Below are 24,700 nucleotides of genomic sequence, written 5' to 3' on the forward strand. Positions count from 1 at the left end.
GCTGCTGCCTCTTTGGATTTATCTATCTATCTATCTATCTATCTCATATCTATCTATCTCATATAGATAGATATAACATAGAAGGATAGATAAATGGATAGATATGAGATAGATAGATATGAGAGACATAGATATAAGATAGATAGATAGATAGATATGAAATAGATAGATATGAGAGAGAGATAGATAGATATAAGATAGATAGATACAAAATGCTTGAAAATGGCAGCGTGATGCTGCTGAAACATTGCATCAGCCACTTGGGTCAATATATTTATCGTTTTTGCACCTTATGGGAGTGCTGCCAGGACTTTGTTCATTTTGGATTTATCTTCATGGTCTGCGATTGGGACTGTGCCCCCTGGCTTATCTGCACCCCACTAAATTGTGGATTACTTTGGTTGTGCTGCTCCTGCCTCTCTAGATAGATAGATATGAGATAGATAGATATATAGATAGATATTAGAAAGATAGATATTAGATACATATATATATATATATATATATATATATATATAGATAGATAGATAGATAGATATGAGATAGATAGATATGAGATAGATAGATAGATATTAGATAAATAGATATAGATAGATATGAGATAGATAGATAGATAGATGTGTCGGAACTTTTACTGAAGATTTTAGGCAATAATGAACAGGAACAGTCCATACAACAGAGTCTATCAGAGCTTGACAAGTGGTTGGGACCTCGTAAGTCTATTGACCTTAGGAAGATAATTGTTGCTGTGATCCACTGGATTTAGGGGTTTAGATTCGGTCCAGTAATCATGCTAGCTTTAGCGGGGATTGAGATTTTAACTCACGGTTTAGTTTAGGCTGAGGCCGGCAGGTTTCTGACCTAGCTTGTCTTTGAAAGTTTTGCAGATCCGTCCTGCTAGTCTGGCATCCAAGAGAGCGATCATTGGCTACAGCTCCCTTATATGGGTATAAAGCTCACTGGTCCATAACAACTGTCAATCTTCTGTACACAGAGTTATGGGTAATCATGTGACCCAAGGACCTCCAAAGGTCCTCCAACATACCATAGAGGAATTAACATAGTCACATGACCGAAAGTCCTGCGACGCTACCAAGGTAAGCATACTAATGTACATTATGTTAAATATATACATTTAGACATTACAAAAGAGGCGACTAGGGGCTGTCCCACCTAGGGGGCCCTACCTGAACGTAGTAACTCTGACTTTGGGGACCACCATAAAAGGTACGGTATGCAATACGGTACCGCGACACCACAGATATGAGATTGATTGATAGATAGATATGAGATAGATAGATATGAGATAGAAAGATATGAGATAGATAGATAGATAGATATGGGATAGATAGATATATATGAGATAGATAGATATGAGATAGATAGATATGAGATAGATAGATATGAGATAGATAGATATGAGATAGATAGATATGAGATAGATAGATAGATATGAGATAGATAGATAGATAGATATGAGATAGATAGATATGAGATAGATAGATAGATATGAGATAGATAGATAGCTAGATAGATATGAGATAGATAGATATGAGATAGATAGATAGATAGATAGATAGATAGATAGATAGCTATAAGATTGATAGATTGGAGAAAGACAGATGTGAGATATAATATAGATAGACATTTCTATCTCATACTGTATCCATCCTATCTATCTCATATCTATGTATCTATCTGACTTTTTTTTCCTTCTCATACACAGATCCTTTTTCACACATAATACTTTTGTAGGGTGGCTGGCGATGATATATATATATATACACACACATATTGAAGAACATTTATGGATGTCCACCATTTTTTTTTTTGTGTATTTTAGGCGCAAAATTTTGCACAGTTGCCCTTTTTGCTGCTTTTTTGTGCGTTCTTTTTCAAAGCAGTGTATTGTTTGTGGCACTTCGGAGAACTTTATGCAGTGAACATGAAGTTAACATGTGCGGCAAATATTGTTTTTGTGCACAACCTTTGCACAAAGCCTACTTTTTTTACGCAAACCTACACCACCTAATAGGACAAAAACAAACGTGTCAGATGCCTGAGCACGAAGCTTAAACCAATCTCTGCAGCTCACTGGTTTCTGTAATTGTGCAAAATTTATCAAGTCCCATGCGCCTTTTTGGTAAATTTTTAGCAACTGTGCTAACAATACACCAAGCAAATGGGTAAAATCTTTACTACCTTACACCAACATTGATAAATGTCCCCATTGTTACTATCATTATCATTCATTTCTGTAGATTGTTGTTACATTGTGAGAATAGGAAGAGAGAACTTTATAAAACGACCTTAAACCAGGACACTTCTGTCTGATGAATGAGGTCATGTGACCCCCGCGCTCGCCCGGTCTCTTAATTCAGCCAATACTCCTACAAAATTCTCTTCTTTTCTTTTTATAACACTTTAAGGGTAACATCCGCTTGTGTACACCGGGTGAGAGATCAGCAGTTTCTCTATTTAGGGAAAATCGTCATCACAGCTGATGAAAACGTTAGATAGAGATCTCGTAAGATCAGCAAAACTGCTTGGAGGAACTTTCGCTATTTTCACAACGTGCGTTTTTTCCGGATCCACCAAGCGCCATTTTAGAGGCGATGCATTTCTGAAAATGGTTGCCTGAATCGTTTATTTTTGTAATTTTTTAACTAAACTTACCATGTACTAAATAGAAAAATAAAAGCACAATATAAGATCTCTCAGTGATCACTCGGGCAGGGAGAGTGTTCTTTACTTCCATACAATTATACTATTGCTAATCCCTACAGTCAGTCTCTTTCAAGCCAGAAATGGCTGATAACAGGGAGCAATAGAATGAATTCAGTGGCACAGCACAGTGGCAACATCATGTTTTGATTTACTGTCCCTTTAATGTAAACTGTGTAGTTGATGGAATAATTAGTGGCCCCACTGGGGGCTATACACAGGACATATTATGGTGCCCACAGCCTGCTAAAGCCCATGCTGGAGGTACACAAGGCCCATACTGGAGACACACGACGACCATATTGTAGCTCCACGAGGACACACAGGGTACATTCCAAAGGCACACAAGGCCCATTCAGGAGGCACACAAAACCCATACTGGAGACACACAAGGCCCATGCCGGAGGCACACAATCCCCATGCCGGAGGCACACAAGGCCCATACCGGAGGTACACAAGGCCCATACCGGAGGTACACAAGGCCCATACCGGAGGCACACAAGGCCCATACCGGAGGCACACAAGGCCCATACCGGAGGCACACAAGGCCCATACCGGAGGCACACAAGGCCCATACCGGAGGCACACAAGGCCCATACAGGAGGCACACAAGGCCCATACCGGAGGCACACAAGGCCCATACCGGAGGCACACAAGGCCCATACCAGAGGCACACAAGGCCCATACCAGAGGCACACAAGGCCCATACCAGAGGCACGCAAGGCCCATACCGGAGGCACGCAAGGCCCATACCGGAGGCACGCAAGGCCCATACCGGAGGCACACAAGGCCCATACCGGAGGCACGCAAGGCCCATACCGGAGGCACGCAAGGCCCATACCGGAGGCATGCAAGTCCCATACTGGAGTTACACAAGGCCTATACTGAAAGCACATGAGGCCCATACCAGAGGCACACAAGGCCCACTTCGCATGTTTCAGCACATGACATGGAGATATTCTCCTCTAGAACTATTGTTTATGGAGACACCATACAGAATGCCTACACATCCATAATAAATACTTGTATAGTATATTTTCAGCCACTTCCGTTGTGTAGGGGAGCGGATTGGACCTGGTGAGCGTTGAAAATGGCGACCAATAGTGGAGAGTGTTCAGACTGACGGGTCACTAGAAAAGAGCAGATTAAGCACCATGTGACTGATACATACTAAAATGTAAAGCTATAGGATTGTCTTGGTCAAATGTTTTTTTTAAAGAGATAGGCACATGTTTAAGAAGTTTTCCAGGCAAATTGATTCATTGGCGAGGTGGCAATCAACCCCCTCACCAAACAGCTGTTCTGCAAGGCTGCTGTGGCCAGACCGGCACAGTGGACGGGGCAAGATGCATGGCCTCCATTCACTATGAAGTGGCCGTTCCTGGGTACTGCAGCTCAGCTCCCGTTCACCTATGGACCTGGAGAAAAAATCATCTTTTTTATCACAAGCACCATTTTAATTCATGTCTTTTGTGTGTGTTTATGATGTGGTTGTATGCCTAACTCCAACAGAGTACCTGAAAAGTGTTAATCCTTGGCCGTGAGATGGAATGTGAGTCACTGGGGGGTTAAGCAGCTCATAATCACAAGTTCTGATTTACCTGTAGTTATGTTATTGCCGGGTATCAGCTTAGCTGAATGTGTTCATAGGTCATAGTTGTATTGTGCTCTTACATCTAACGTTTCATGTTCTCTGTGACTTATAAAAGTGCAGCAGGGCTGTGAGGGTGTATTCAGTGTGCATTAGGCTCATGTACTGTGAAAGTTACCAGCACAAACCTATCCATACCTACAACTACAGCTATCTCTATGAGATCAGGATATATAGTAGTTATACACCTCTCCTCCAGCTCTATCTGTATACTGCTGCTATCTCTATGGGATCAGGATATATAGTAGTTATACACCTCTCCTCCAGCTCTATCTGTATACTGCTGCTATCTCTATGAGATCAGGATATATAGTAGTTATACACCTCTCCTCCAGCTCTATCTGTATACTGCTGCTATCTCTATGAGATCAGGATATATAGTAGTTATACACCTCTCCTCCAGCTCTATCTGTATACTGCTGCTATCTCTATGGGATCAGGATATATAGTAGTTATACACCTCTCCTCCAGCTCTATCTGTATACTGCTGCTGCTATCTCTATGAGATCAGGATATATAGTAGTTATACACCTCTCCTCCAGCTCTATCTGTATACTGCTGCTATCTCTATGGGATCAGGATATATAGTAGTTATACACCTCTCCTCCAGCTCTATCTGTATACTGCTGCTATCTCTATGAGATCAGGATATATAGTAGTTATACACATCCCCTCCAGCTCTATCTGTATACTGCTGCTATCTCTATGAGATCAGGATATATAGAAGTTATACACATCCTCTCCAACTTTATCTGTATACTGCTGCTGCTATCTCTATGAGATCAGGATATATAGTAGTTATACACCTCTCCTCCAGCTCTATCTGTATACTGCTCCTATCTCTATGAGATCAGGATTTATAGTAGTTATACACATCCCCTCCAACTCTATCTGTATACTGCTGCTATCTCTATGAGATCATGATATATAGTAGCTATGCACCTCTCCTCCAGCTCTATCTGTATACTGCTGCTGCTATCTCTATGAGATCAGGATATATAGTAGTTATACACATCCCCTCCAACTTTATCTGTATACTGCTGCTGCTATCTCTATGAGATCAGGATATATAGTAGTTATACACCTCTCCTCCAGCTCTATCTGTATACTGCTGCTGCTATCTCTATGAGATCAGGATATATAGTAGTTATACACATCCCCTCCAAATTTATCTGTATACTGCTGCTGCTGTCTCTATGAGATCAGGATATATAGTAGTTATACACCTCTCCTCCAGCTCTATCTGTATACTGCTGCTGCTATCTCTATGAGATCAGGATATATAGTAGTTATACACCTCTCCTCCAGCTCTATCTGTATACTGCTGCTATCTCTATGGGATCAGGATATACAGTAGTTATACACCTCTCCTCCAACTCTATCTGTATACTGCTCCTATCTCTATGGGATCATGATGTATAGTAGTTATACACCTCCCTCCAGTTCTATCTGTATACTGCTGCTATCTCTATGGGATCATGATATATCGTAGTTATACACCTCCCTCCAGTTCTATCTGTATACTGCTGCTGCTATTTCTATGGGATCAGGATATATACTGTAGTAGTTATACACTTCGCCTCCAGTTCTATCTGTATACTGCTGCCTCTATCTCTATGAGATCAGGATATATAGTAGTTATACCCCGCCCCTCTAGCTCTTTCTGTATACTGCTGCTGCTATCTCTATGAGGTCAGGATATATAGTAGTTAAACCCCTCCCCTCCAGCTCTATCTGTATACTGCTGCTGCTATCTCTATGGGATCGGGATATATAGTAATTATACTTCTCCCCTCCAGCTCTATCTGTATACTGCTGCTAGCTCTGTGGTACCAGGATTTATAGTAATTATACTCCTCCCATCCAGCTCTATCTGTATACTGCTGCTATCTCTATAAGATCAGGGAATATAGTAGTTATACACCTCCCCTCCAGCTCTATCTGTATACTGCTGCTATCTCTATGGAATCAGGATATATAGTAGTTATACACCTCCCCTCCAGCTCTATCTGTATACTGCTGCTATCTCTATGGGATCAGGATATATAGTAGTAATACACATCCCCTCCAGCTCTATCTGTATACTGCTCCTATCTCTATGGGATCATGATATATCGTAGTTATACACCTCCCCTACAGCTCTATCTGTATACTGCTGCTATCTCTATGGGATCAGGATATATAGGAGTTATACACCTCCCCTTCAGCTCTATCTGTATACTGCTGCTATCTCTATGGAATAAGGATATATTTAGTAGTTATACACCTCCCTTGATGCTGTGGTTACACGTTGTGTTTTTGCCAGGTTTATCTATTTATTTATTTATTTATTTATTTATCTTTTTTAACCACCAGAAAAACAGCAAAATCCTTCTAGTTACCACAATTGCACAGATTGCACTAAAAACATTTCAAAGCTGTAGTAAAAATGATAAACACAGCCTGAAGTCACTATAAGTCAAATCCATTCTCCTCATGACAATATTTCTCTAAAAAATGCACAGAATAAGCAAATGCATTAACAATGCTCAAAATGTGAACCTACCCAACCCACTTATCTAGGCTTCTGGTTGCCGGTGTCCAGCCATGTGATTTGGTCTCAATAGGTGAACTTCAGTGATGATACCCCCCCCCCCCCTCTTATTTTTGTTCTGAAATAAGAATTCACATTCACATCATGATTTTGCCATATTGTTTTGCATCAGTTTTTTTTTTTTTGCAAAATTTATGCCTTAAAAACTGACAAAACTGGATGCAAAAGTGTGCTATAAATTTAAACTGTATGCATTTTGAATTTAGATGTCCAGTTGCATCAGTTTAAAAAAAAATTTTAAATATAAATTTTTTTGATTAACAATTTCTTGTAATAAAATTCTAATTTTTCCATTCACATCACGGTTTTTGCTATACAGTTCCTGTATACGTTTTTCTATAGGAAAAACATATGCAACCATATAGAAAACCATATACATAGACATCCCAAGGAAAAACGTATGCAACAAGAAGCATACGGTTGTGTACGTTTTTGGTAGTGTACGGTCTTGTGTGTTTTTTTTTACCGTACACAAAACTGCACTCTACTACTGTTTTGTGTACTGTTTAAAAACCGTATACGAACTGTATATATTTTTTTAAACATTAAAGTCAATAAAAAACGGATGGGTCTATGTGTCATACGGTTTTCGGGATACGTTTTTTTCTTGCACATGGCAATGTGCAATGGCATAAAACAATCTGAACTTTATTGCAAAAAAAAGTGTTACTTTTTTTTTTTTTTTGCAACAAAACTGATACAACTGAACATCTAAATTCAAAAAGCATACGGTTTAAGGGTGTGTTCACATGCTAGTAACTAGCAAGGGGTTTCCCGCTGCGGGAAATCCGCTGTGAGTTACGCTACCATTCATTTGAATGGGTCCACGGACATTCCGCAAATCTGACACTATTGCGGACTGTCTGTGGTTGCGTAACTCGCAGCGGGATTCCCGCAGCAGGCAACCAGCTGCTAGTAATAGCGTGTGAACGCACCCTTAAACTGTATGCAGTTTAAATTTATAGCACACGTTTGCATTCGTCAGTTTTTAAGGCATACGTTATGCAAAAGAAAAAAAAAACTGATGGGAAACAGTATGGTAAAATTGTGATGTGAATGAAGCCTTATTCAAATTCCAAGGAAAGTCTGTGTGGTTTGCCATGTGCAAGAAAAAAAACGTATACCAAAAACAAAATGCAAATAAAGAAGAGAGGAAGGAGGCACAGTTCACACTAACTGGATACAACATCCGGCATAAAAACCGGAGAATCCAAGTGGGGGCAGCCAAATAATAGAAAAAACTAGGATGGTAGTGCATGGAAAAGAAAAGTCAATAATACAGGCGGCAATAACTGGTAGAGATAGATCCTGCACTCACCGAGTCCATCACTGAATCAAACGAGGCTCCTGGAAGGAAGGAGAGGGTAGGTGGTAGATGGGGGCTCAGAGGCAACGACCGGTGGTTTTGTGCTAATTATGCCAGAAGAAGTGCTAATTAGCACGAAACCACCGGTTGTTGCCTCTGAGCCCCCGTCTACCACCTACCCTCTCCTTCCTTCCATGAGCCTCGTTTGATTCAGCGATGGCCGCGGTGAGTACAGTATCCCAAAAACTGTATGCCACCATAGACCCATACGCATATCCATATCTTTTTGGAACACTGATGACATCACGAGCACAGTTCTCTCTGCTGACATCTCTGTCCATTTTAGCAACCATGCATAGCAGATGTATGCTAAGGGCAGCATGGTGGCTCAGTGGTTAGCACTGCTGCCTTGCAGTGCTGGGAACTTGGGTTCAAATCCCACTAAGGACAACAATAAATAAAGTGTTGTTATTATTATTATAATAACGTCAGCAGAGAGAACTGTGCTCGTGATGTCATCAGAGAGCATTCCAAAAAGAAAATAATTTCCTCTGTAGTATTCAGCAGCTAATAAGTACAGGAAGGATTAAGATTTTTTAATAGAAGTAATTTACAAATATGTTTAACTTTCTGCCACCAGTTGATTTAAAAGAAAAAAGGTTTTCACTGGAGTACCCCTTTAAAACAGGACACAAATCCGTAGTAGACTGCGGTTTTGTGTACAGTAAAAAAAAAACACACAAAACAGTACATAAACCAAAAACGTACACAACGTTGTTGCATAGGTTTTTGCATTGGGGTCTATGTATACTGCTACCTAACCATGATGTGAATGCACTCATGCCTGCCACATCAAATCAGGTAAGCACAAGGCATAGACAAGAACCTCTATACTTTCTAATCATTGCCTATGCTACACTATATAAGCACAAAAAAAACCAAAAAAAAAAACCCTGACTGCTTCTTTACAATGCATATAGATGTTTCTGAAGATATGTGACATAAAGAAGTGGTCACGGGGAAGGGGGGCAGTAATATAGGAATATTTTTACACTTCCTGTCAATCATCTCATTAAATGGCTGATAACAGCGAGTGCATTCAACCACACATCATATGAGCCCAAGGCTTTTGGCTTACTGGCCCTTTAAGCTGAATTTTAGAATAGAGGCCCAGTGTTACGCCCTTAAGAGTTTTTGGCCTCTTCTCACAATGAATGATGCACGTGATCTGTGACACTTTCATATCCTGTAGATGTAGAGCACTGAGTAAGCAGTCACACCGACTCGTCATATAAATAACACAAAACAACGTAATAATGTACAATAAAACACAAATACATTCTTACACATATATACCCATGGTCTCTGATTCTAGTGCCTGTCCCAAATCATACCTTAAACCAGTGTTTACCAACCAGGGTGCCTCCAGCTGTTGCAAACTTCAACTCCCAGCATGCCCGGACAGCCGTAGGCTGTCCGGGCATGCTGTGAGTTGAAGTTTGCAACAGCTGGAGACACCCCCATTTTGAAAACACTGCCCTAAACCCTTAAAGGGGTACTCCAGTGGAAAACTTTTTTTTTTAATCAATTGGTGCCAGAAAGTTAAACAGATTTTTAAATTAGAAAAAAGAAAAATGCGCGCAGCTCACAACCAAGTCTCTGAGGCTTAATGCGGTTAAAAGATCGATCGAAAATTTAAGAAATAATAAATACAAGTTAACCGCACCTCAAAGACACTGCCCTACTGGGCACACAATAAAAAATGAGTAGAAACAGTTCGTGTAAAAAATATGGAATATTTATTAAAATTAAAAGTTACCTAAAATGAGCATGAATTATAACATATTATTAGAGCGAGTGAATTAAAGGGGTACTCCGGTGAAAACCTTTTTTCTTTTAAATCAACTGGTGGCAGAAAGTTAGACATATTTGTAATTTACTTCTATTAAAAATGTTTTATCCTTCCTGTACTTATTAGCTGCTGAATACTACAGAGGAAATTATTTTCTTTTTAGAATGCTCTCTGATGACATCACGAGCACAGTTCTCTCTGCCGACGTTATTATAATAATAAAAATAACGCTTTATTTATTGTTGTCCTTAGTGGGATTTGAACCCAAGTCCCCAGCACTGCAAGGCAGCAGTGCTTACCACTGAGCCACCATGCAGCCCTTAGCATATATCTGCTATTCATCTGCTATGCATGGTTGCTAAAATGGACAGAGATGTCAGCAGAGAGCACTGTGCTCGTGATGTCATCAGTGTTCCAAAAAGAAAGGAATTTCCTCTGTAGCATTCAGCAGCTAATGAGTACTGGAAGGATTAAGATTTTTTAATAGAAGTAATTTACAAATGTGTTTAACTTTCTGCCACCAGTTGATTTCAAAGAAAAAAGGTTTTAAAGAGTACCCCTTTAAATTACAATTCTTATGCCATTGGGCCCTAATGGCAAAAAAATATATATAACATTAGGTGTAGTGCTGCTGATAATATAAAAGTCTTCAATTCTGTTTGGTGCAAAAAGCCGATAGTCCGAAGGAAATGGATAATCCGGCAATTGGATTTTATATATTTTTAAGTCTCTGCGGAGGTTAAAACATGCTGCCAATAGTCTTTGTATGAATGAATAATTTTCTCACTGTATCCAGAGCCGCTGGTCCCGCAATGCGACGGGCCGGTGTTAGCAGATCCTGCGGTTGCTGTGAGGTCCCTGACGGTTGTTATATATGGAGATCCTCACGAACCTGCGGAGCTCTGGCATGAGAGTCCTCTGTGTGGGGTCCGCAATATGCCCGTGTTGGCGTGTCGGACCCTCGCTGCAGATCTTATAGCAAGATACTCGTGGTGAAAGCGGACAAACTGGAAATGTACCCGGTGAGGAGGACAGCTGATTTGGAAAAATAGGTGCAGTGGGCGGCCTCCTTCTCTTTTTGTATGTCGGCTGTGATAAAGTTGGCAGTGCTATATTGTATCGCTCAGTTCAGATTTGTATATTTGTATATAAGACTAGACGCGTTTCAGGGTGCTGGGAATGACCCCTTCCTCAACTTACAATGGCCACAACATACAATAGTTTCAACATACAATGTTATTTTCTGGTCTTTTCTGGACCATTGTAACTATAAAACAGACTCAACATACAGGCCCTTATTTACTAAGACTGTTGTGTAGGTTTCTTTGTGGGTTTTAATTCCCTACAATTTATTTTCCACGGTATTTACTAAGGTTTCCCTACATTTTGCTTTTCTTACACATTCTCTGATCTGTCTGGTTTTCCTCAGCTCAAATCCACCACATTTTCTGTGGAAACCTTAGTAGATATGTTGGGTTTTTGTGAAAATGTCAGGAACACGCCCCTTTTCGGAGACCGCGCCCCTTTTTCCCGGCGGCCATGGCCATTTTTCAGGTTTTCTTATCAAAATGAAGAGTTAGTCGGGTTTTTTCAATTCTGGCACAAATACTGGCACAAAATCTGGTGCAGACAGAATTTCTGGCGCAATGCAACAGAATCTGGCGCACAACCAGACAAAACATGTCGGGTTTGAAATAGTAAATGAGGGCCACAATGTACAGTACAGATTTGTGAAACGTGTCAATGGCCAGAAGAACTGACCAGTTAGAATGGGCATTCACTGGTAAAACTCCTGTATTACTGAAGTGCATGCACTGAATTTTTGTCTGGTAGCGCCCCCTACAATACAGGGAGGTATTACATGTTCTGTACTCTTTACCTGTGCCAGGGTTAGCTGCTCCTTTGGACACAAGGTGAGGGTGGCTCCATGTTACTTTTTTAGGACACTGTGTTCTGTACAGGACCCCGAAGAAGCTCCTGTCCTCTACATTACAGCTCCAGAAGATCTTTATTACTTTTATATGTAAGGACTTGCGTCACTGTACTGTGACATCACTGTGTACATTACACATGTACTGCAACGTCATTGAGTTTATCATACATAGATTGTGTCATCATTATGTATATTACACATGTACTGTGACATCATCGTGTTTATCATACATGGATTATGACATCACAGTGGTCATTATCCCTTTTTTTTTACCTTCACTGTATACATTATCTTACTTAAGTGATATCACTGTATACATGATCTTACTTTAGTGACATCACTGTGTACATTATCTTACTTAAGTGATATCACTGTATACATGATCTTACTTTAGTGACATCACTGTATACATGATCTTACTTTAGTGACATCATTGTGTACATTATCTTAATTTAGTGACATCACTGTGTACATGATCTTACTTTAGTGACATCACTGTATACATTATCTTACTTTAGTGACATCACTGTATACATGATCTTACTTTAGTGACATCACTGTTTACATGATCTTACTTTAGTGACATCACTGTGTACATTATCTTACTTTAGTGACATCACTTTGTACATTATCTTACTTTAGTGACATCACTGTATACATGATCCTACTTTAGTGACATCACTGTGTACATTATCTTACTTTAGTGACATCACTGTGTACATTATCTTACTTTAGTGACATCACTGTATACATGATCTTACTTTAGTGACATCACTGTATACATGATCTTTAGTGACATCACTGTGTACATTATCTTACTTTAGTAACATCACTGTATACATGATCTTACTTTAGTGACATCACTGTATACATGATCTTACTTTAGTGACATCACTGTGTACATGATCTTACTTTAGTGATATCACTGTATACATGATCTTACTTTAGTGACATCACTGTGTACATTACCTTACTTTAGTGACATCCCTGTATACATGATCTTACTTCAGTGACATCACTGTATGCATGATCTTACTTTAGTGACATCACTGTATACATGATCTTACTTTAGTGACATCACTGTATACATTATCTTACTTTAGTGACATCACTGTATACATGATCTTACTTTAGTTACATCACTGTATACATGATCCTACTTTAGTGACATCACTGTGTACATTATCTTACTTTAGTGACATCACTGTATACATGATCTTACTTTAGTGACATCACTGTATACATGATCTTTAGTGACATCACTGTGTACATTATCTTACTTTAGTGACATCACTGTATACATGATCTTACTTTAGTGACATCACTGTATACATGATCTTACTTTAGTGACATCACTGTGTACATGATCTTACTTTAGTGATATCACTGTATACATGATCTTACTTTAGTGACATCACTGTGTACATTACCTTACTTTAGTGACATCCCTGTATACATGATCTTACTTCAGTGACATCACTGTATGCATGATCTTACTTTAGTGACATCACTGTATACATGATCTTACTTTAGTGACATCACTGTGTACATAATCTTACTTTAGTGACATCACTGTATACATTATCTTACTTTAGTGACATCACTGTGTACATTATCTTACTTTAGTGACATCACTGTGTACATTATCTTACTTTAGTGACATCACTGTATACATGATCTTACTTTAGTGACATCACTGTGTATATTATCTTACTTTAGTGACATCACTGTGTACATTATCTTACTTTAGTGACATCGCTGTATACATGATCTTACTTTAGTGACATCACTATGTACATGATCTTACTTTAGTGACATCACTGTGTACATGATCTTACTTTAGTGACATCACTGTGTACATGATCTTACTTTAGTGACATCACTGTATACATGATCTTTAGTGACATCACTGTGTACATTATCTTACTTTAGTGACATCACTGTATACATGATCTTACTTTAGTGACATCACTGTATACATGATCTTACTTTAGTTACATTACTGTGTACATGATCTTACTTTAGTGATATCACTTTATACATCATCTTACTTTAGTGACATCACTGTGTACATGATCTTACTTCAGTGACATCACTGTATACATGATCTTACTTTAGTGACATCACTGTGTACATTATCTTACTTTAGTGACATCACTGTGTACATTATTCTTTTGCATCAGAGAAGTAAACATATTCATAACCCTTCATGTTCTGAATTTGCTACTGAGGGTGGTCACAGTGAAGTGTTACTTGTTACACCCTGAGGACATCAATGTTACATTAGTAGGGGACATTGTAGCACCTTCAACTCTTAATCTTTTATCATCCAAACTGACCGCACTAACAAAAGTAAAAATTAAACTTATAGCCAATAGGTTGCACAGTTGCTCTATATGCATTTTCCCTATGTAACCAAAACCTTCAGTTACAATGACACTAAACAATAAATGTACGTGCTTCTTCTAGGAATCCCCGCGGTAGATCTCTTCTGAGTACAGGTGTTGAGGGGTCGGCTCAGGCTGGTACTGATCTGACTCTTACATGGCATTGGTGTCATTGCTAAATCTGTAATAATTTGTCATTCCTAGAATGCAGAGATAACATCGAGCGGAGCAAATCTCACCAGGAAATTCCCATCAACATAAATAACAGCTGCCAGTTGTATTCTATAGCTGATCAGTATGGCTGCGAGACAGCAGTCAGGTTATCTAGGAGATTCCTACATACAGTGCTTGTACCTTTATGAGCAAACTCCACTATGATATCCGCCATGCATTCTATTATATGTACATAGGAACTATAGAACATATGGTCAGGTATTTAGTCTGCATGCACAAATGACTCTCTATAATAGTGTCTTGTATATGTTAGGGTTGTGCAAATCGGATACTAACGCACTGATAGACCTGTCCTCTTACTTACCTATGGATCACTAACCTCTATATATCTACAGTCTATGTCTACAGGCCATACGACACATTTATATTGGTGTTTATTGTTATTGTTTATTGAGTTTGGATTTTATTGCAGAATTCTCATTCTGCAAAAAAAAAGGGCTTTTCCATTTTTCCCCCCAAAGAAACGTAATCACTGCATAATGAAAAATTAAAGAAGCACTCCATGCTTTGCAGAGAGAGGGGTTAGAGTTTTATCACTGCACCTCATCATCAAATCGGGCTGATGCCATTGTTCACACAGGTAAACTGACTAATTACTTAGTTGGGGTCAGTTCACATTATCTGCCGTTTTGATGCTTTATATCTTATTCAAAGTGTGTTTTTAAGAGAAATATTGCAGCCTTAGTGGAGCTTTATTACTACTATATATCCTAATACAATAGAGATAGCAGCAATAAACAGATAGAGTTGGAGGGGAAGTGTATAACTACTATATATCCTGATCCCTTAGAGATAGCAGCAGTATACAGATAGAGTTGGAAAGGAGATGTGTAACTACTATATAGCCTGATCCCATAGAGATAGCAGCAGTATACAGATAGAGCTGGAGGGGAGGTGTATAACTACTATATATCCTGATACCATAGAGATAGCAGCAGTATACAGATAGAGCTGGAGGGGAGATGTAAAACTACCATATATCCTGATACTATAGAGAAAGCAGCAGGAATAATTGTATGCAGTTTTCATAATGGCCTGGTGGTGGCAGTATTGTACAGAACCTTCGCATCTGAGCCGAATCTCTTTCACGTGAAATATGAAGCGCTTTTAGTTCTCGGTTCACACATTTCATCTTTAATACACCGTCAGCATTTTTGCAAGAATTCGGCTGAATGGAACAGTTTGGTGCAGAACTTCCAAAATAGAGACAAAATAAGTTCCAGGGGGGGAAATTATTAATGTATTTTTTAATGTCAATTTTTTTTACATATCAATGTAGCTTTTTATATGCACATACGTCACAAATCTTGACAAATGACGATTTGCACAAAAATGTTGTGACTTTTTTGCTTTCACACCGCTTGTGTTATTTTATCAACGACGAAATGAAATTTGCTTTGACTGTTCCAGTGATAACTGATTTATCAAATACGACAGATTAAAATTGTCGCAAATTTTTTCTCAGCCTTACTCCAGGTCAGACTGCACTTTAAAACTCATTTAGGCCGTGTTCACATCACGATTTCTAATACGTTTGACGTGTATGTTAGAAACGTATATATAAAACGGATGTAAAAACGCACACCCAATTTATATTTATACATTTAAAAAACATATCCGTACAACGTATTCAATATGTTTTTTATGTAATTAACGTTTACATAAAAATATGATAACCGGGCATTTTGCGCCATCTTAAACCCCAATTGCGCTGGACATGACCATAATACAATTCTACAACCTTCTATATCAGTGTTTCCCAACCAGGGTGCAAAACTACAACTCCCAGCATGGCCGGACAGCCTTTGGCTGTCCGGCCATGCTGGGAGTTGTAGTTTTGCAACAGCTGGAGGCGCCCTGGTTGGGAAACACTGTTCTATACATAGGACACTACAATTCCCATCATGATGCAATCAATGGACATGACCATAATACAATTCTGTAATACTCTATCTGACACTACGACTCCCAACATACCACAATACTATAATGTTCTATACAGACATATGACTTTAAAGGGGTATTCCAGGAAAAAAATTTTTTTTATATATCAACTGTCTCCAGAAAGTTAAACAGATTTGTAAATTACTTCTATTAAAAAATCTTAATCCTTTCAGTACTTATGAGCTTCTGAAGTTAAGGTTGTTCTTTTCTGTCTAAGTGCTCTCTGATGACACGTGTCTCGGGAAACGCCCAGTTTAGAAGCAAATCCCCATAGCAAACCTCTTCTAAACAGGGCGGTTCCCAAGACACGTGTCATCAGAGAGCACTTAGACAGAAAAGAACAACCTTAACTTCAGAAGCTCATAAGTACTGAAAGGATAAAGATTTTTTAATAGAAGTAATTTACAAATCTGTTTAACTTTCTGGAGCCAGTTAAAGGGGTACTCCGGTGAAAACCTTTTTTCTTTTAAATCAACTGGTGACAGAAAGTTAAACATATTTGTAAATTACTTCTATTAAAAAAATCTTAATCCTTCCTGTACTTATTAGCTGCTGAATACTACAGAGGAAATTCTTTTCTTTTTGGAATGTTCTCTGATGACATCACGAGCACAGTTCTCTCTGCTGACGTTATTATAATAATAATGATAACGCTTTATTTATTGTTGTCCTTAGTGGGATTTGAACCCAAGTCCCCAGCACTGCAAGGCAGCAGTGCTAACCACTGAGCCACCATACTGCCCTTAGCATACATCTGCTATGCATGGTTGCTAAAATGGACAGAGATGTCAGCAGAGAGCACTGTGCTCGTGATGTCATCAGTGTTCCAAAAAGAAAGGAATTTCCTCTGTAGCATTCAGCAGCTAATAAGTACTGGAAGGATTAAGATTTTTTAATAGAAGTAATTTACAAATATGTGTAACTTTCTGCCACCAGTTGATTTAAAAGAAAAAAGGTTTTCACCGGAGTACCCCTTTAATTTATTTATATATATATATATATATATATATATATATATATATAGTTTTTTTCCTGGAATACCCCTTTAATCATTAGACTCTTATAAGGTCAGAATCCATTGGCAGCTTTGATCACATATGTTTTGGGCAGCGATATTCCGGGTACTTCTTTCTGTATATGGCCATCAGACCAGGAGTTACCCGGCGCCCCCAGCAGGACACTGCCTTGTAGTCGCTATCACTGTGAGTGTCGTCAAGTCTTCCAATCAGAGCCCTCTTGTCAGACTAACATTCGCCTTAAGTGTAGGATATGAAGGCAATAAAGCGACACATTATGGGCAGCGATGGGCAGGCAGGGGCTTGTCGGCCTTGGCACATCTTAACTATGGGAAGTGCAGCTTCTAATTCCGTCTTCCACAGGATGAAGACCTCTTGAGGTTTCGCTGATGTCTGTGCTGAGAAGAAGCGCCCATGACCGAAGCGCTAGCACTTTAATGTAATTGACTCCTGCAGAGCTCTGTTCTCACTCTCCTGATCACTGCCGAGCCGCTGGAGATTTCCTGGCATGCCTCGCTGCCAGACTGCTACTCCATGGTGAAGAAGAATCTTTATATTAAAGGGGTACTCCGGTGGAAACCTTTTTTTTTTTTTTTTCATCAACTGGTGCCAGAAAGTTAAACAGATTTGTAAATTACTTCTATTAAAAAATCTTAATCCTTCCAGTACTTATTAGCTGTTGAATACTACAGAGGAAATTATTTTCTTTTTGGAACACAGAGCTCTCTGCTGACATCACGAGCACAGTGCTCTCTGCTGACATCTCTGTCCATTTTAAGAACTGTCCAGAGTAGGAGAAAATCCCCATAGCAAACATATGCTGCTCTGGACAGTTCCTAAAATGGACAGAGATGTCAGCAGAGAGCACTGTGTAGTATTCAGCAGCTAATAAGTACTGGTAGGATTACGAGTTTTTAATAGAAGTGATTTACAAATCTGTTTAACTTTCTAGAACCATGTGATTTAAAAAAAAAAAAAAAGTTTTCCAGCGGAGTACACCGTTAAAACACTTACTAGTTACTCTGAATCCTTGAGAAGGGGGACTGTCACATAAAAGATGGTCTGGATAGGGGGTGTTTTCTCAAAGAGGCTCTCTTTTGGAGAGGTCCTATCATGGGTTTAACTACAAGGCAGATATAGGTACCCGTGATGAAGGGGTGGTGATACCTAAGAAATAAGCATAAAAACATTGAATAGACCCCATTGCAAGATTTGCTGTGTCCCTGCTGTGTGCATTATTCCTGTACTGTGATATCATTGTTATTGTTGTTTGTTTGTTTTTCTCCTCTGCTGTGATGTCATTATATGCATTATCCTTGAACTCAGACATTACTGTATAAAGTATACTTATGCTGTGACATCACTGTAATATGGTAACACAATATCTACTATTTATATGCAATGACATCACTGTGTGCATTGTCTTTATTATTTTGACATCATTGTGCACATTTTATTCCACTATTATGACATCACTGTGCATTGTCAAGTGGGGCCCCACTACAGGTCTTGATATGGTTACATGTTACACCCCTGGCTTTTACTGTTCTTTATCTATTTATCTATCTATCTCATATCTATCTATCTCATATCTATCTATCTCATATCTATCTATCTCATATCTATCTATCTCATATGTATCAATCTAATATCTATCTATCTATCTATATCTTTCTATCTATCTATCTATCTCATATCTATCTATCTATCTATCTCAAATCTATCTATCTATCTATCTATCTCATATCTATCTCATATCTATCTATCTATCTATCTATCTATCTCATATCTATCTATCTATCTATCTATCTATCTATCTATCTCTAGTGTTGTAATAGTGCCTGACGGAGAGTCTGGTCCTGGCTGGAAACCTTTGTGTTGCATGTCTATTTCTACAATAAATTATTACCGTTTTTATCTAACTGAGAGATCACTTTGGAGGTATATTTTGCCTTCCTTGTTGTTGCTGATAGTGGTCTCACTGTGGCCCTCCAAATGTTACAAAACTTTAACTCCCAGCAGGCCCGGACAGCTGTTGATCTATCTCATGTCTATCTATCTCATATCTATCTATCTATCTATCTATCTCATATCTATCTATCCATCTTATATCTATCTCAAATCTATCTGTCTATCTATCTATTTATCTATCTATCTATCTATCTATCTCATATCTGTCTATCTATCTATCTATTTATCTATCTCATATCTATCTATCCATCTTATATCTATCTCATATCTATCTATCTATCTATCTATCTATCTCATATCTATCTATCCATCTTATATCTATCTCATATCTATCTATCTATCTCATATCTATCTATCTCATCTATCTATCTCATATCTATCTATCTCATATCTATCTATCTATCTATCTCATATCTATCTATCTCATATCTATCTATCTATCTCATATCTATCTATCCATCTTATATCTATCTCATATCTATCTATCTATCTATCTATCTCATATCTATCTATCTCATATCTATCTATCTACCTCATATCTATCTATCCATCTTATATCTATCTCATATCTATCTCATATCTATCTATCTATCTATCTCATATCTATCTATCTCATATCTATCTATCTCATATCTATCTATCTACCTCATATCTATCTATCCATCTTATATCTATCTCATATCTATCTGTCCTTTTTGCAGTTAGGCCTCACACCAATAATCCCCAATAGATGATGATATAGTTTGTGTTGCTTTGTTGTTGGATCTGATGCAGTATGATATTTGTGGTGCGCTCTGTAATACATGTGTCTTTCGCAGAGTGATATATCCTTTGTCTGATTCCCCCTCGGTGAAGATGTCTAATTCTTCCCCTGCTGATGAAGGGACGACATTTGAGCACCTCTGGAGTACCCTGTAAGTCACAGCCACAGCAGGTTGCTACATCTTTGTACGTGTCTGATGCTGGTGCATAGTATTATGTGTCAATGTATCAAAGGATATGTATCTGCTGATGTCACTAGTGGCCTAAAAAACGTGCAGTGCTAGCTATCACACCGAGGGGCCCAAAGCCCTGTCTACCACATGGGCCACTATTATATATGGTAGATTGGCGTCTTGGTTATAGGTTTTACACTGATGCCCAGATATATGTTCAGCCTCAGGTTGTTACTTCAGCCTCCACTTGGTTGATGATTCCTGTTGTCATCCTGTAGATGGGCATAGATCTCTGTACCGCTACCAATGTGTGGCATATATGGTCACTACCGCTGTGCTCACTTATGTTACATATACTTGGCAGTACCCGCTATGATCTAGGGTACTGAAGTCTCTAGTGTTCCCTCCTGTACTGTAACCGCATTGGCTGCCTCTATAAATATAGTTTACAGATGTAATGTTACTTATTATACAAGATGTAACACAGCTTAATTTGGCTTCAACCACTTCAGCACCTGATTAAAGGGGTTATCCAGGAATAAAAAAACATCCCTGCTCCCTGTCTGTCTCCACTTTGGGTGTGGTATTACAACTTGGCTCCATTCACTTCAATGGAACAGAGCTTCAGAACCACACCCAACCTGGAGACAGACAGAGAGTGGTCTTTGAAATAAATTATCTCTGTTTTTCGATTCATGGATAACCCCTTAAAAGGGGTACTCCGACCCTCCTTTAGGGGATAAGATGTCTGATCGAGGGGGTTCCACCTCTGGGGACCCCCCGCAATCTCTCATGCAGCACCCACCTGTCTCAGCTGCACAAAGCAATGATCGCTCTGTGTCTGAAGACTCATGACCACAGGGTCGTGATGTCACGCCCCACCCCGCCCCCTCAATGCAAGTCTATGGGAGGGGGCATGGAGGCCGTCACGCCCCCTCCCATAGGCTTGCATGAGAGATTGCATTAGAGATTGCATGCGGGACCCCCGTGATCAGACATCTAATCCCCTATCCTTTGGATAGGGGGTAAGATGTCTTAGGGTCGGAGTACTCCTTTAAAGGGGTACTCCGGTGGAATTTTTTTTTTTTTAAATCAACTGGTGCCAGAAAGTTCAACAGATATGTAAATTACTTAATATCAATCTTATAAAAATCTTAATCCTTTCAGTATTATCAGCTGCTTTATGCTCCACAGGAAGTTGTATTTCTTTCTGGAGTTCTTTTCAGTCTGACCACATTGCTCTCTCTGATACGGACAGAGGTGTCAGCAGAGAACACTGTGGTCAGACTGAAAAGAACTCCAGAAAGAAATACAACTTCCTGTGGAGCATACAGCAGCTGATAAGTACTTGAAGGATTAAGATTTTTAAATAGAAGTAATTTACAAATCTGTTTAACTTTCTGGCACCAGTTGGTTTGAAAAACATTTCCATCGGAGTACCCCTTTAAGGCTATTTTCACCCAATGGAATTTCCATCCCATTGATTTCAATAGGATTCTACTGCGCTGTTCACATTGCAGAATTTCTGCCCCGGAAACATCTGGCACAGAAATTCAAATTCTGGTGTCCGCAGAAAGACCCGTCTATTCTTTCTGCGGACTGTCTGGAATGTCTGAATGTATAAAATCTTGTTCCTCCCTAGAAACCATCTAATCTACATTATGGCAGCCTGGCTTATTCACCAAATAATACCCAAACAGATTAACCTTAAAGGGGTACTCTGCCCCTAGACATCTTATTTCCTATATAAAGGATAATGGAAAAGATGTTTGATCATGGGGGTTCCAGCTGCGGGCAGCACCCGGCATTCGTTTAGAACGCTGGGTGTGGTATCACTGCCACGCCCCTTGTGACGTCAAGTCACGCCCCCTCAATGCAAGTCTATGGGAAGGGGCGTGACACGCCCCTTCCCATAGACTTGCATTGAGGGGGCGTGGTCGTGATGTCACGACCCCCACCGCCCACTTCAAGCGTTTGGAACAAAACGTTCCGAACGCTGAGTACCCCTTTAAAAGACCTAATATTTGGGCTGCGTAGTCATGTGTTTCTGTAGCCAATCTACTGTCGGACATCCTGACATCAGATCCACCAACAGCAGCTTGCTGACCGTTTCCACTTATTAACAAGTGGATTTAGTTCCTGCTCTGAACCTGTAGGATGATAATAATTTACCTACTATTAATCCACATTTCCTTCTTTTTTTCAGGGAGCCGGACAGTAACTATTTTGATTTGCCTCAGTCAAGTCACTCGAACAGCTCTGAGGTTTCTAATCAGACGGAAGTCAACATGGACGCCTATCAAATGAGGAACATGAACGAATCCATCATGGTAGGTGTGGAGTTGGCCAAACGTACTTTGTATCTATCTTTATATCTTTTTTATATCTTTTTTTTTTTTTTTATCTTTATATCTAGCTAAAAAGAAATTGTGCAGACTTTTAGATCATAATGTAAATTGTTCTGCGTAACTTGTGTGCAATTTGGCCAATTTATCCATAGACCCCCCCCCCCCCACCCCCCGCCCCCAGACCTAGGGAGGCTAAAAGAGTGTCATTGTGGCCTCCGTTCAAGTATTTTCTATTTTACACTTAAAGGGGTACTCCGCTGCTCAGCGATAGGAAAAATGGAGCCAGCGCCGGGAGCTCGTGACGTCATAGCCCCTGTCCCCTCATGATGTCACACCCCGCCCCCTCAATGCAAGTCTATGGGAGGGGGTTGTGATGGCAGTCACGCCTCCTCCCATAGACTTGCATTGAGGGAGGCGGGGCATGATGTCATGAGGGGGCGGACGTGACATCGTGAGGCGGCGGGGCTAGGACGTCACAAGCTCTCGGCGCCGGCTCCAGCGTTCGGAACAGTTTGTTCAAAACGCTGAGCGGCGGAGTACCCCTTTAATCGCTGGATCGCATAGCATAGACCTCTGTATTATTCCATACACTGCACAGCATCATATCCGCAGCGCAGAAGATATGTGCGGATTAAAGGGGTATTCCAGGCAAAACCTTTTTATATATATATATATATATATATATATATATATATATATATATATGATGCAGATAAGGTCAGGCTGCTCACCACTCTCGCGTTTGCTGCACTATCTCGTGCTACGGACACCGGTACCGCTCCCGGCTTAGTAGAAATCTCACAGAAAAGAAAACGTCCGGCACTCGGGAAGATGCAGGTAAAACTTGTCAATGGCTTTATTCACACGCTTAGGCAGGACACAATCTGACGCGTTTCGCACACTCAGGTGCTTAGTCGTAGATAGACATACACTCAATAATGCAGGTTAAAATACACATGAGTTTGGTCACATGACCACATGAATCTTAATTAAAAACAGTTGGTTACAAAACATGGCATTGGGAATCATGATCACATTTGATCGTTCGGAGAGAGTTCACACAAGGATGCAGACAATGCGGCTTTAAATTTCAAATTTTGAGTAACATTTAAATTTCAATCTCGAATAGTCTAAAAGCTAGTTTATCAATACTACCGATATTCATATTAATTTGGAAGTACATATTTACCGAAATAAACAATTTAAACTATATCTGCACACCAAGATCCGAAATATTTATGTATAGATCAATAACCGCATAATGTGCATCTCACCGTGTGAACATCCCCCTATAATTTGCGACAATTCAAAATGTATTATTTGTGCACAAGAAACGAAGAATGCATATTGGACCGGAAACTAAACATACGTGATTAATAATAAATTGTATACATCAACTATATTCTCTTATTCAGTTTATGCACACGTTAACATTAAATCCAATCTTTTGTTTAACCCTTGCGGGAATCTTGTTCCCAAAAGGAACATCCAATGTGCCTCTCTATTGTATAATTTCTTTCTAAGATCGCCTCCCCTAGGTCCTAAGGTGACTTTTTCTACCCCCAATACTCGTAAATGGGTAGTGTCCCCTGAATGGGACTCTCTAAAGTGACGTGACAGCATGGACATGTTTGTCAAACTACTTTTAGCATCCGTAATATGTTTCCTAAACCTCACTTTCAATGAATTACCCGAGCATCCTACATATTGTAAATTACAGGCAATACATGTTGCTACATATATAATGGATTTAGTATTACAATTGATATACTGGTGTATATTGTATGTCCTATTTGTTGTGCAAGA

At 39.4% G+C, this 24,700-nt stretch overlaps 1 protein-coding gene across 12 annotated transcripts in view; it reads left to right on the plus strand.

Annotated features, from left to right (window-relative positions):
* Positions 1–24,700, plus strand: part of TP73 (tumor protein p73) — a 184,261-nt gene that overhangs the window by 51,485 nt on the left and 108,076 nt on the right. For 8 of the 12 annotated variants that reach the window (XM_056544417.1, XM_056544422.1, XM_056544416.1 and 5 more), the window contains 2 exons: positions 20,430–20,525; positions 22,753–22,876. In XM_056544417.1, coding sequence (XP_056400392.1) covers positions 20,430–20,525; positions 22,753–22,876 — 220 coding nt within the window. Of the gene's footprint in view, positions 1–994; positions 1,098–20,429; positions 20,526–22,752; positions 22,877–24,700 lie in introns of those variants that run through there. The other 4 variants (XM_056544419.1, XM_056544424.1, XM_056544425.1 and 1 more) reach the window with 4 other exon arrangements.

This window comes from Hyla sarda, chromosome 10, assembly GCF_029499605.1.
Source record: "Hyla sarda isolate aHylSar1 chromosome 10, aHylSar1.hap1, whole genome shotgun sequence".
NCBI lineage: Eukaryota > Metazoa > Chordata > Amphibia > Anura > Hylidae > Hyla > Hyla sarda.